The sequence below is a fragment of the Azolla caroliniana genome, unplaced genomic scaffold (assembly GCF_043228905.1).
Source record: "Azolla caroliniana isolate FFs.n. ecotype wild unplaced genomic scaffold, voAzoCaro1.0.p SCAF_4, whole genome shotgun sequence".
In the NCBI taxonomy this organism is placed as follows: Eukaryota; Viridiplantae; Streptophyta; class Polypodiopsida; order Salviniales; family Salviniaceae; genus Azolla; species Azolla caroliniana.
The window spans coordinates 10134847-10147557 of NW_028230439.1; the positions used below are offsets into that span (position 1 = coordinate 10134847).

General features: G+C 37.6%; 1 protein-coding gene across 2 annotated transcripts; it reads left to right on the forward strand.

Moving 5' to 3' along the window:
• Positions 1 to 10337: 10337 nt before the first annotated feature.
• Positions 10338 to 12449, forward strand: LOC147865055 (E3 ubiquitin-protein ligase AIRP2-like). 2 transcript variants are annotated; one of them, XM_087317787.1, is made up of 5 exons: positions 10338 to 10470; positions 10892 to 11042; positions 11158 to 11224; positions 11357 to 11579; positions 11996 to 12449. In XM_087317787.1, the coding sequence occupies exons 1-5, from the start codon at positions 10400 to 10402 to the stop codon at positions 12219 to 12221; spliced, it is 738 nt and encodes a 245-aa protein (XP_087173913.1). In that variant the 5' UTR covers positions 10338 to 10399; the 3' UTR covers positions 12222 to 12449. The 2 variants fall into 2 exon arrangements, with proteins under 2 accessions (XP_087173913.1, XP_087173915.1); XM_087317789.1 differs by having other exon boundaries at positions 10355 to 10470; positions 10857 to 11042.
• The last annotated feature ends 262 nt before the right edge of the window (positions 12450 to 12711 follow it).

Sequence of the window (12711 nt, forward strand, 5' to 3'; positions counted from 1 at the left end):
TAGCCTCGATGAACTCTCAGAAAACATATTTACGAATATGTCTCTTCATCCGGTTCATACCAGGTCTGCACCATCCGGCTCTCCGTAGCCGGGTACTCCTCATCCGGTCTTCACCGGGTCTGTATCATCCGGCTCTCCGTAGCCGGGTACTCCTCATCCGGTCTTCACCGGGTCTGTATCATCCGGCTCTCCGTAGCTGGGTCCTCCTCATACGGTTTCGGCCGAGGCCTATCGGCCTCGGCCGAGTTCGTTCATCAGCACTGTTCTTCTCCCTTCCCATTCGGAGGGACCTGTCTTCCAACAAAAACAATGTCAAAAATCTATAGAAGTACATTTCCCATATGGAGCTTATGACGAGGAGCATATGCAAATTTTTGTTTCATGAATCGGATTTCAAGAGCCCAAGATACAAGCTTCGGAAGGATTAATGTTACTTGGGACACAAATGTAATTATGTCAAAAGGGGGAGTCAAAATTAAATGAGGGTTATTTCTATAATTTCTCAAATTTACAACTACAAAATCGAATTTGTAGAATCAATAAATAAATAAAATATATATATATATATAAATACAACCGCCTACATGAGGCAGTTTGTCAACCGCCTCAAGAGGGTGGTAGGGCGGTTGACCACCCTATATAAGCCACGCCCACGGTGGCTAAAGGGAGAGCGGGGAAAAGAGGAAGAGAAGGAAGAAGGAAGAAAAAGCGAGTGAGGAAGCTCGTATGGGTGTGGGATGCACAGCTCACCAAAGAAGATGGTGGCTTGCATGAACAAAGAAAAACTTAAAGAAAAGAAACTAAAAAGGAAAGGAAGAACTTGAAGTGGTGTGTCACAAATGCTTCTCTACAAATGCTTCTCTCAAAACAACTTCTTTCGGTAAACAAATTTTGTAATATAAATTTGTTTTATATAAGGGTGAAAGCATGCGAAAAAGCTACCATTGATAAATTAGCTATGCAAAAAGCTACCATTGATAAATCAGCTATGCAAAAAGCTACCATTGAAAATAGTAGAGAGTTTTAATTATATAAATGAGCACCATAAATGTGCAACATAAATTGATATGTGCACCATAAATTATATACCGAATTCCTAGGTCCATTATGCATGATCCTTTGCCACATCACGTGGGCCATCTTTGGTTGAGTATTCTAGCTTAGATTACTACCACTATTGGTAAACCCTATTGAGTCCACTCCTCCATTGTCGCCATTCTGCACTCAGTTACCGGCACTGTGTGGTCCAAGTATCATCTGACACTGTTCGATCCGACAGAGTTCACTCCTCCATTGCCGCCACTGTACACTCAATTGCCACTATTGTGAAGATCGTATATTGCTGCCACTTTTCGCTCCGACGGAGTTAACTCCTTCTCCACTGCCTCCATTCTACTCTTAGTTGTTATCATTGTGCGTTCCAAGCATCATCTGCCACTATTCGATCTGACGGAGTTCACTCCTCCATTGCCATCATTCTACACTTAGTTGCCGCTACTATTCGACGACCGGTCCTGGATTGCTGCTACTTTTCGATTTGACGGAGTTCACTCATCCATTGCCATCATTCTACACTTAGTTGTCCCTATTGTTCGGTCGTGTATTGCTGCCACTTTTCAATCCGAAGGAGTTCACTCCTTCTCCATTGTTGTCATTCTACTCTCAGTTGTCGTCATTGTGCGTACCAAGCATCGTCTGCCACTGTTCGATCCGACGGAATTCACTCCTCCATTGTCATCATTCTACACTTAGTTGCCGCCATTGTTCGGTCCTGGATTGTGAAAATTGTTCGATCAAATGGAGTTTACTCCTCCATTGCCTTGTGTATTGTTGTGTATAATCTTGTGTATTGCGGAATATTTTTGTGTATTGTTGTTGCCCATAGCCATCTTTAATACGTGTCTTTTTTTTGGGGAAATTAGGGTTTAAACTCGTCAAGCCAAATGGAAGGGGAAGGAGGGTGTTTAGAATTACCCCTCAATGATCATTAGGAAAGGGATGACGCTATTAGGACACAACAAGCGATACGAAAGTATCGGACAGAAAAAAAAAAAAAAACATCGTCAATTGTTGAAGGATACGAAAGCCACACTCACTAAAGGCAAAGATAGTATTGGTTGGTATATAGGTCTAAATATCACTGAGAATGAAAGTAATGAGACTACTATCATAGAGAGAAAGGTTGTAGACTATTTCAATGTTCAAACCAAGCACATCAGTAATGAAGACAAGAAGGTAGTACTTTATGGAATATTAAATTATCCATCAATAAAGGAGTTAGTTGATTGTGATGGTCTTAATGCAAACATAACATCTGTACTAGTAAATAATCTCCGTAACAGTTTCGTATCCATGAGCAGGTCAGAAGATGATCTTGTCTTAAAAAGGTCTAGTCTAATGATGTTACTTAATAGTGACGTTGACGATATTAACATCATTGTGCTATCCAAGGTAATTGGTGTTAGTAGAAAAAGTGTGTACAATACATTGAACCGGATAGTTTCCTCAAGTGAAGGAACTAGTCTGCTAAAGCTAACAACAAGATGTAAGCCAATGACACCCATAACATCAGAAATCAATGATATAATCACAATATTTTGGACTAATGAGAGTAGGGTTTCACCCAATAAGAAGGATTTATGTAGGAAACGTGTTGGAAGGAGTCAATACGAGGAGCATCCCATTCATCTTCTTGATGTACCTCAGGTATTTACATTTATCTCAACATTTGTTTTGACTATTGAGCTTAGTTAGTTAGCTTATTAGCTACCTCTGAATATGATCATACCCGAATAGCTAATTACCTACCTTAGAATATGACCATAGCTAACTAGCTACCAGTAATAGCTAATTAGCTACCAAAATAGCTAATTAGCTCCCTAAGTATATCGAACATAACTATTTAGCTACCATAATAACTAATTAGCTACCATTCATAGCTATTTAGCTACCACAATAGCTAATTAGCTGCCTTTAACAATAGCTAATTAGCTACTAGAATTGCTAATCCTCTATTGGAATAGCTATTGTACTAAACTATGATAGTAGCTAATTAGCTACCATTTAGCTAATTAGCTATTGTATTAAACTATGGTAGTAGCTAATTAGCTATCACTTAGCTAATTAGCTACTCAACTAAAGTATGGTAGTAGCTAATTAGCTAAGGTTTAGCTAATTAGCTATTGTACTAAATTATGGTAGTAGCTAATTAGCTAAGTGGTAGCTAATTAGCTACTGTACTAAACTATGGTAGTAACTAATTAGCTACCACTTAGTCATAGAGCTAATCAATATGTCCATTTTATTACGCAGGTCGATTTATTTATTAGGTTCAGGCGAAATGCATCCAAATATCAAAGTTCAACTACGAACATTTGAGTCTCTTAAGCCACACTTTGTGAGACGCTTGAAGGATCGATACACATGTTGTTGCATTTACCATGTACAAATGGGTTTTCTCAAGGACTCTGTTAATCTACTACGTCACCATAGCACCTCCCTAACAAATGCAGTTTGCACTTGTGTGTGCCCAATTTGTCGATTGAGCCCGCATGAGCACTGTAAATCATCTAAGCATGTTATCTCTTCCATGAGTTGTCTTTTAGATTTAGTATTGTGTCCGACAGAAACTGAGGCCATCTTCCACAGTCATAAATGTGTCATGGGTTTATATCAAGATTGTGGCCCTAGTAGATTTAGGTGGTGTCCAAATTATGGGTTTATTTGGCAACAACTACAAAATATTGCATTGATGCAAGGTCACTTACCTCTACAAATAGGAGAACAACCATGGCTTGATTGGTGTTTAAAGTGTCAAACGTCATTGTTACAAGTGACTACTAATCTTTTGTATCATTGCTCTGTTGAGTCTCTTGGATGGTTATCATCTAAGGCTGAAGAAGAATGGAGATTACACAAATCTGATCATGGGTGGTGGCAAATCATACAATGTAGTTGGCATTCTAAATTGCCACTTGTGGCAATGGTCTTCATTTGGAGAGTTTTGATTGGAGGATTGCCTTTGGGACTAGCTCTAAAGCGTCATGGATTAGCAATGGGTGATTGTTTCTTTTGCACTATTCAAATGGAAGATAGTACTCATTGATTTATACAATGTTTGATTGCTTGTTAAATTTGGAGTTACATTTCTCAAATTTGGCAAGTTTTATCACAGTGTTCTTTGACACCGTGTCAATGGGTGTTTGCACAATTTACACAGGTTGACCCAAAATCAAAGATGGAGATCGTTTTTCTATTTCTGAGATATTGGGGATTGCGTCATAATTGGATTATGCACAACATTTTTGTATTCGACGGTAGACATGGAGTGAAAGCATATTTAAGAAAATTGAAGGGAGTACTAATGTGGCAATTTTCTTTATTGGAGCAAGTGGAAATTCTTTCCTTGGTGGAGTGTTCGTCTTGCCTATTGGCAATTCAACATGTTCCACTACCCGTGTAGTGTAGTTAATGGGTGACCATACTCCATTGTCACACCTATTGTAAGTAGTGTTTTTTACACACATTTATTAATATAATTGTGTGTTTTCACCAAAGAGAGAGAGAGAGAAAGAGAGAGAGAAAATGAGTGCAGACAACCAAAAACTCTATTACAGTAATGCTTAGTACATTACACACAACTTAAGTGCACTTTATATATACATGCCCTTCTGTCAAGGTTGTTATGAAGTACTGACATGTACTTCAATGTTCTTAAAGTAGCATCTGACACGGATTGCCTACGTTGGACCTATTTAATAAAATAGGTCTACATGACACATGTGACGTTTCAGACAACTTCCTTAGCTGCTCCATCATCCGGATTCGACATTCACTCTGGCATGCAGATCCGATATCCGGCATATGTTCCAGAAACTTGGCCTAGCAAATCGGATCGATTCCAGTTTGACCTACCGGCTTGTCCAACCGATCCGGCCCATGTTGATCGTGCTCGATCAACAATTATAAATCATACTCCTAGAATTTATGGCTGACTTACAAGTGTTTTCTAATGTAGGACCAAACCCTACGAGATGTATACTTATAAAACTTGCTAGCTTTAGATGATTACAAAACTAATATTCTTAGATCATATCATAGATATTGTTCTGAGATTTGAATCAAGCCATAGAGATGGTGTTAGAGTCTAACTAATTAAGTAAGAAAAAGATAAGGAATTATTGACCAAAGACCGTAAAGATGGGTGCCAAACCACCCATCCACCCCCTAGCAATGACATGAGACAGACCTAAACCTCCTCGATATCCCATACCATTGAGGCTAGATGTGAGCCGTACCTTGGGTCCTGCGAGGATCGCACGTGCTTAGCTAACAAGATCCATAATCATAGAAGTGTAGAAGGAAAGATGTGATAGATAGATAGATAGATTATATTATCATCTTCAGAGGTCAAATATGACCAATGAGACCAAAAAAATTACATTTCACGTGATACGTGTGAAAGTGAGTAGCGACTCTCGATGTTCAAGAACTTTACCAATGAATGTTTGCAATTGAGAGTGCACATTGTGGTTGTGAGAGAAATTCATGCAAGGATTGGGCTTGGTCAAAGATGTGTGGAAAGGATGGTCGAATATGATCAAAGGCAGAGCATTGTATCAAAATGTGATACTCAAACTCTCGAACTTGTTTAGGGCAAAGAGTGCATAGTCGACCACTCTCATCACTTGTGCCCCAACGCCCCATCTCACATCGCAATGCATGAGAGCTAAGTCGCATGGAAGCAATGGTTCGAATGGAAGCCATCATGGGTTCTAATATGTATCGATGTGTACGGTTTCCCTGTTCCGTGAAGAATATGGTTTTGTAGTTAGGTGCAACATGTGTAGTATAATGTATGAAGCGTGAGCCTCCACATTTTCCCCATGTCATGATACATTTACGTTGCAATAAGGCCTCATTTACAGAGGAATCTAGTGATGCATCATGAAGTAAATGTGTTGCATCCCATCTACCAAACCAATTTTTCATATCTTGCATCCAACCGGAACACAAAATGTGAGAAGCAAATGTGAGAAGCCCAAACGGAGAGACGATCCCAAAAAAAGGATGTAATGTGATTGAGATAGTGGGATGGAAATGTGTGTGTGTGTGTGTGTGTGAGAGAGAGAGAGAGGGATTCCATACTCCCGTTGGTAAGGTTGCCCAATGGAGACCATGTGGTCATGGGTTCAACCCCTACATTCCAGAGTGGCATCTAGTGAATTAAGAGATATATAAGGATTATATAATAGAGAGGTGAGGAAGTTGGGTTTCAAACCCACAATGTAGTGCTTATAGTGCTAACAACTTACCACTAGGGTAAGGTAATTACTATAAAAAAAAAGAGAGAGAGAGATTCCCTACTCCAATAATAAGCTTTAAAAAAGTCAAAATCAAAGTTTGAACAATAGGAACTTGGGAAGAAAGTGTATGAAAAATGAGTGGGAAATTTTTAAGTTTAAAATTACACCTAAGGTAGCGTGCAATTTCAAGTAATAAGCAATTTTCTATAAAAACTAGCTAGCTTTCTACATATTGTTAGGCCAAGAATAGTTAGTTTGACAACGATACTCGCCTAACTTGCCATGGATAGGGTATACAATGGTGTGGATTCTTTGACAAATGATATTGTCATTGAGACATAACTCTGTCAATACAAAAATGTGCGCTTAATGAGAACACCTAGAGTCTAAACAAAGAACCTCAAAAGATTTTTGTCATTGACATGCCACTCGGAAGCTTCAACGAAGAGGGATGAGTATCAACAATCATACCCCCTATTGCACTTGAATCAAAGAAGGATTATGTTATAGTTGCCACCACGATGTTGTTGACTACATTGCTCTAATTTTTCATTGTAAACACATACTTTATGTACCACCTTTACATGCTCCACTCCTTCACAAGAATGCACATTGTTTATCGATACATGGTGTATAAGTATCAAGAGCATCAAAGAAAGGGACAAACTAGAGCTATTTTAATTTGATAGAGTACTATCGCAACCTTAAGGTTTCACATTTGACTTATACAATACAATTCTAATGGATGTGATGTATGCACATAATGCATGTTGATTCTTGTTCAAAAGGAATCAATATGATTTTATAATAAAGGACAATACACACATGCTAAATCATCACATGGAAGCTTTAGGTTTATAATCGTGCATGAGAAGTTTGAAGGCTCAAGGACTCCTTGCATAGCCCTCGGACCCTCATATGGGTTTACTGAAATTTATCACGATCACCCTTCATGGAGCTAGATTCACATTAATCATTCACAATAACATTTGGCACCTAAAAGAATGGCTTTACAACATTCACATTTATTTCTTGTGACATGAGTAAAAACCAGAATAGTGATAAATTATAATATGTGTGCACCAAAGCATCTATTAAACTTTATCTTAATTTGAATGTTCAACCATTTAAGATAGGTTGGTGCGTGTTGGCCAAAAGTTTGTTGAAAAACAAGTTTCGTCATATTTCAATTCCATATTCTAATGAGATTGTGTAATCATTTATTTACATTGAATTCTATTAACACATGTAGTAGGTGGTCGCAAATTCCTTTTTTGCCCATTTCATCTTTGGGTACATCATGAGAAAAACCATCGGCTATGTTGAAATGTTTTTTTGTGAGTAATCGATTCCAAACACTTGACCAAATGCATGATTAGTAAAAAATCAGGGTGGATTGAGCAAACTTTCATCGATCCTATTTTCTTCTTCTACATATGTGTATTATATTTCATACTTACGTCTACATATATGAACATAACGGGCATTAACAAAGTTGATTGGTAATCAATAATTCCAAATTTCTGCATTTATCAATAGTGTACATTTTAGTGAGAGTAGAGTTATGAATGGAGAGGGGGGATGACATCTAGAGAGCAATGTTATTTGTTTAATCAAATTGAGAGTATATCACTAAAGTGCATTGTCTACATTACTTCTTCTTTTAACCAAGGGTAGTTTTGAATTACCGCTAAGATACGATGATTATTTTTCATATTGAGTCACTTGAATACGTGCATCATGAACATTGAACGTAGATGCCAACTCTACACATTGCATATGTCAAATACATGGATATTTACGTAGAAAGAAAATGGTGCACAAATATTTGGCATCTATTCTCTATTTTGTACTTCAAACCTTTTGCAATAAGACGATGTCAATGTGTCATGGACGTGCAAATCATTCGGCAAATTAGTTACAAAGTCATCTAAAAGTAATACTTATTGATTGTGATGCCAACATCTTCTTATACATAGTTGATCACGCTCACCAAGTTGAATATTTCTATTGCATTTTGACTACAACATATAATTTCCTCCTTTTGATAACCACATGGAAGACGCACAATCCCAATACATACTTTTTGATAGCATGCATTAGCATGTGAATCATAGCACTAAAGAGAGTAGTGTGTTGCCTATAATTAATGGTGAAATTATATTTAATGTTTAAAACAAATAGGGATGAGACCACACATTTCATTTTCTTTTGTAAATTAATAATCAATTATCATGAGTGTTGATATATATTAGAAGTTACAACTGGGTCATGTGCTTAGAAATAAATTATGATATTCTTTTGATCTTTTCTACTGAAGATAAACGGTTGTCTTCAAATAGACACCCTATATTGGGAAGATTGACAAATTCCCTCTTGTCTTTGTCCAAAGTAAGTGATAGGCGATAAGCATGCATATGTTCAACACATGCATACAACCATTGGACATTAGTCATTGACTAAGATTTGTGTTGGGTGTCCAGCGGAAAACTCATACAAGATGGCACTTTTAGGTTATTAAAGTAAAATCACACAAGCATACATTTAATATATTTGAAAATTTGTATATAGAAAGATCAGTTGCTAATTCTCTCTTCAAAGAAGGTTGGCCGAATAGTTTAAAGTGTGGCATTAGAAATGCTTGTGTTTGCATCCCCCCCTTCCTTCCCATGATTACCTCATCCACTATTTGATGAAAAAAAAGCTAAAGCCATTGCCTTTCATAACAAGTAAGTAGACAAATTAAATTGGTTTAACAAACTCACGATATTTAGCAAAAATACTTTCACATGCGTTGATTGATTGGCTCGGTTGAAAACAATGGACTTCGCAAATCTTTCAAGTGATGCAAGCATAATCATAGACATATTGGATAAACAAGCCCACAATACAAAGTGGATGAACTTCACTACTAAGTTATTAGGTTATATATAGGAAGTCGTGGAATCAACTTCTTGCATGTATCATTGTTGCACCATACATTGCTTCTACTAAAAACTACATGCCACCTCTAAGTCTCCAAACAATTGACTTGGTCTCTCTCTAGCCATTGAAGGGTGTTACAATTTCAACATCTTTGCCACCACCTCTGTCTAGGTGTCTCTCTCGCCTTTGAGGATGTTAAAATTTCAACATCATCTCTCTCTCTCTCTCATGTTAGAGCATCAATGTCAACATTAACATTAACAAGAGTATTGCCTTTGTGGGCATTTCGGTCTTAGAAGACGTTAATCTCTTCAGTCTCAGTCTCTCTTGGATGTTAGAGCATCAACCTCAACATTAACATTAACAATAGTACAACATTCGTGGGCTTATAAAACCCCACAAGAAATCACTCGTCTGTACCAAGAGGCCACTTAGAAGAGTCTACACGAGAGTTGTGTCACACTCGCTCACTCACACATTAAGCAGGGAGGCCATGGGTATATATATATATATGCACCCACGAGTACTACTGCTGGGACAGGGTGTGTGTGTGTGTTGGCCCACGTCTCTTGATTGAGTGAGAGAAAAAACCAATGAGAAGAGAGAGCAGAGCAACCCATCCATCCATCCATCCATCCATCCATCCATCATGTTAACACAAGAGAAGTAGAAGATGTTTGTCTCATTTTGTGGGGAAAAAAGAAGGAGAAGATGAATGAAGGTAGCTAGTAGCTATTGTGATTGATGATGTTAAAAAAGAAAATTGAGTGTCTTTAAGTCTCCTGCATGCTGCAAGTGAGACAGAGAATGTAGAAGAAGAGAAGAGAAGAGAAGAGAAGAGAAGAGAAAAGAAACGCAAAGTTGTGTGAATGAAGAACTCCCACAGACAGACGCATCAGAGAAGGGCGAAGGGAGAGATAGAGAGGAATGAAGGCAACCCTCGTAAAGAGCACAGAGCCTTTGTGGCTATGGCGCTTCCCATTTCATACCTCCTCACATACCCCCCTCCCTCATCCCCCATCAATATAAGCCGACCCTCTCGTAAAACAAACTGACACACACGCTTAAGCGCCTGGTCTCTAGACAGATCGATATTTGAACTAGGGTTTTTTTGAAGAGTAGGCATCTTTTATATGTTTTGTTTATAAATCATACTGTGATGATACATTATGCGAAGGGGGAAATCTTTCAAAGACTCTCTCAAATGTCTAGAAGCAGATATTCAACATGCCAACACTCTGTAAGTTCCCCATTAGTATGTATAGCTATATTCCCTATTTCTATGTACATCTTTGTTCCGTAGCTTCCTCCTTCAAATTTTTTTATCCTTTTCCTTGTTTTATTTCCCTGGCTTTGAGTTATTCATAGATAAACAATCTACTAAATGAAATTGTATTGAAAAAAATTATTTCGATTCATTGCAAGTTGCAACCTTCTTGGTTCAAATGCTTGTGGGCTGATTTAAATTTTCAAAATTGACTGGTTTTTTCTTTTGTACTATTGAACTTTATTGTTAAAGACTGCCTATCTGAACATTCAAACGTGAAGGAGAAATGCAGTGTATGGTTAAATGTGTATATCAAATTCGGAAACACGTGACAAGAGAAACAGTGGATGGTTATACAGAATATTTGATGTATAAGAAATGTTGGATGGGATAGGGCCTTGGAGTTCCCGAGGGATTACGATGGAGCATGTCTACAAATGAGGCTTTCATATAGCCGAGCTGCCCGCTTTTTCCTGTTTTTGGTTCGTTGGACTGATTGTAGCCTTGCTGGTGCACTTGGTCTTCTCCGCATTCTCATATACAAGGTATATGTTCATATTTTGAACACATTCTACAAGTCTATACTTGCCTACATGTTTGTCTGTCATCATAGTCTACAGCATTCTCTTCATAAATAAACACATGCTATGTTTTTTTAAGGTATACAAAGATGGAACAACTACAATGTCTATATATGAAAGGAAATTGAGCCTTCGAGAGTTTTACGGTATGAGTTCTGTTTCTCTCTTGTCTTCCCCCTTCTTTCATGAGTTTTGTGCTGTTTTTTTCTTTGAATTTCATTATCCTAAGAAGGCGACACTTTTTTGAATAATTCGTCCCACGTCTTGAATCGTGGCAGCCTACGTTTTACCTTCATTACAGCAATTACAAGGAGGTCTAGCTGAAATGGAAGTATTGAGACAGAAGGCAAGTTGTGTGGAGATGTACAAGAAAAGTTCAGGTATGAGGGTGGATTTAGATGTGGAATGGGAGAAAGAGTGTGGGATTTGTATGGAGAACAATGCCAAAGTTGTCTTGCCAGATTGCAACCATGCAATGTGTCTCGAATGCTTCCGAGATTGGTAAGTCGACAGTTTTGTGTTTGAGCCCTAAATCCTAAATCATCAACCAGAAAAGGCCTAGAAGACCATCATCATAATTCTATTCCGTCCAAGGGATTTTAGCTATTACTTTTGGGTTTACCATTGCAACTCTAAATCTTTAATGCAACCCTAAACCTGATAGTTCTAATGAACATAATTTTGTGACATATTTTCCATGTCTTGTAAATTTCATACTTGTAAGCGGCTTTAATCCCCAATGTACCTATTTCTCTGTGATCTTGAACCTGAACCTAGAGACCCTAATTTACGAATCCACACCTAACCTTAACTCTAAAACACCCTAATTTTATAAAAGATCATAATGATAGATTTCTTTATCACTTGCTAAAATTTGAGGACTTTGAAGTTGAAACATGCCAATGATTTCATGGCAGGCACTCTCGTTCACAGTCATGCCCTTTTTGTCGTGACAACTTGAAGCGAGTGAATTCAAGGGATCTTTGGGTTTTCACGGAGTTGTCGGAGGTCCAAGACACTTCCACATTGACAAAAGACAACCTAAAGAGGCTTTTCATATACATCGATAAGTTACCTCTCTTAGTGTCAGAAAGTGTCTTTGCAATATATGGTTCAAACAAAAAAACATTGGATTGTAGATAATTTTATGTGAAATGAGATATACACAAAACAGAGTAAGAGAAATCCTCTTGATAGTCTGTTTGTTTGTTGCCACAAATGTAAATGAAAAAGACATTGGTAAATGCAACCCATGGAGTGATACAGTATATGGTAATATTTGATGATTCTTAAAGTCAATTTTCACACAATTATGTAAATGTCAATAACCACCTCTGTGAAGCTTTCTATATAGTTTTTGGGTTTGGATCACTTCTTGTATTAAAAATAAATTTGTCTTTAAGTTTTTTACCTTGTTAAGGGTGGCTCATCCTTTTAAAGGATAACTATATCAAAGGTTGTGAATGAACTGGAGAATATGATGTAATGTTAAAAATGAGATTGAGCTTCCTATGTGTATTTGATGCTGTGCAAATAGGCTATAGACGCATCCCTTATAGTGAACAGCATTAGATCTATTAGATCCTTTTGTTTTGTTTGTTGATTGAGTCTATTAGATCTATGTGTGCATTGT

Bases quoted from the DNA above. Each gene is read 5' to 3' on its own strand.
- LOC147865055 (XM_087317787.1), top strand. From the start codon at position 10,400: ATGCGAAGGGGGAAATCTTTCAAAGACTCTCTCAAATGTCTAGAAGCA. The intron at 11,043-11,157 runs GTATATGTTCAT...TGTTTTTTTAAG, and splicing joins TCCGCATTCTCATATACAAG to GTATACAAAGATGGAACAAC. The intron at 11,225-11,356 runs GTATGAGTTCTG...GAATCGTGGCAG, and splicing joins GAGCCTTCGAGAGTTTTACG to CCTACGTTTTACCTTCATTA.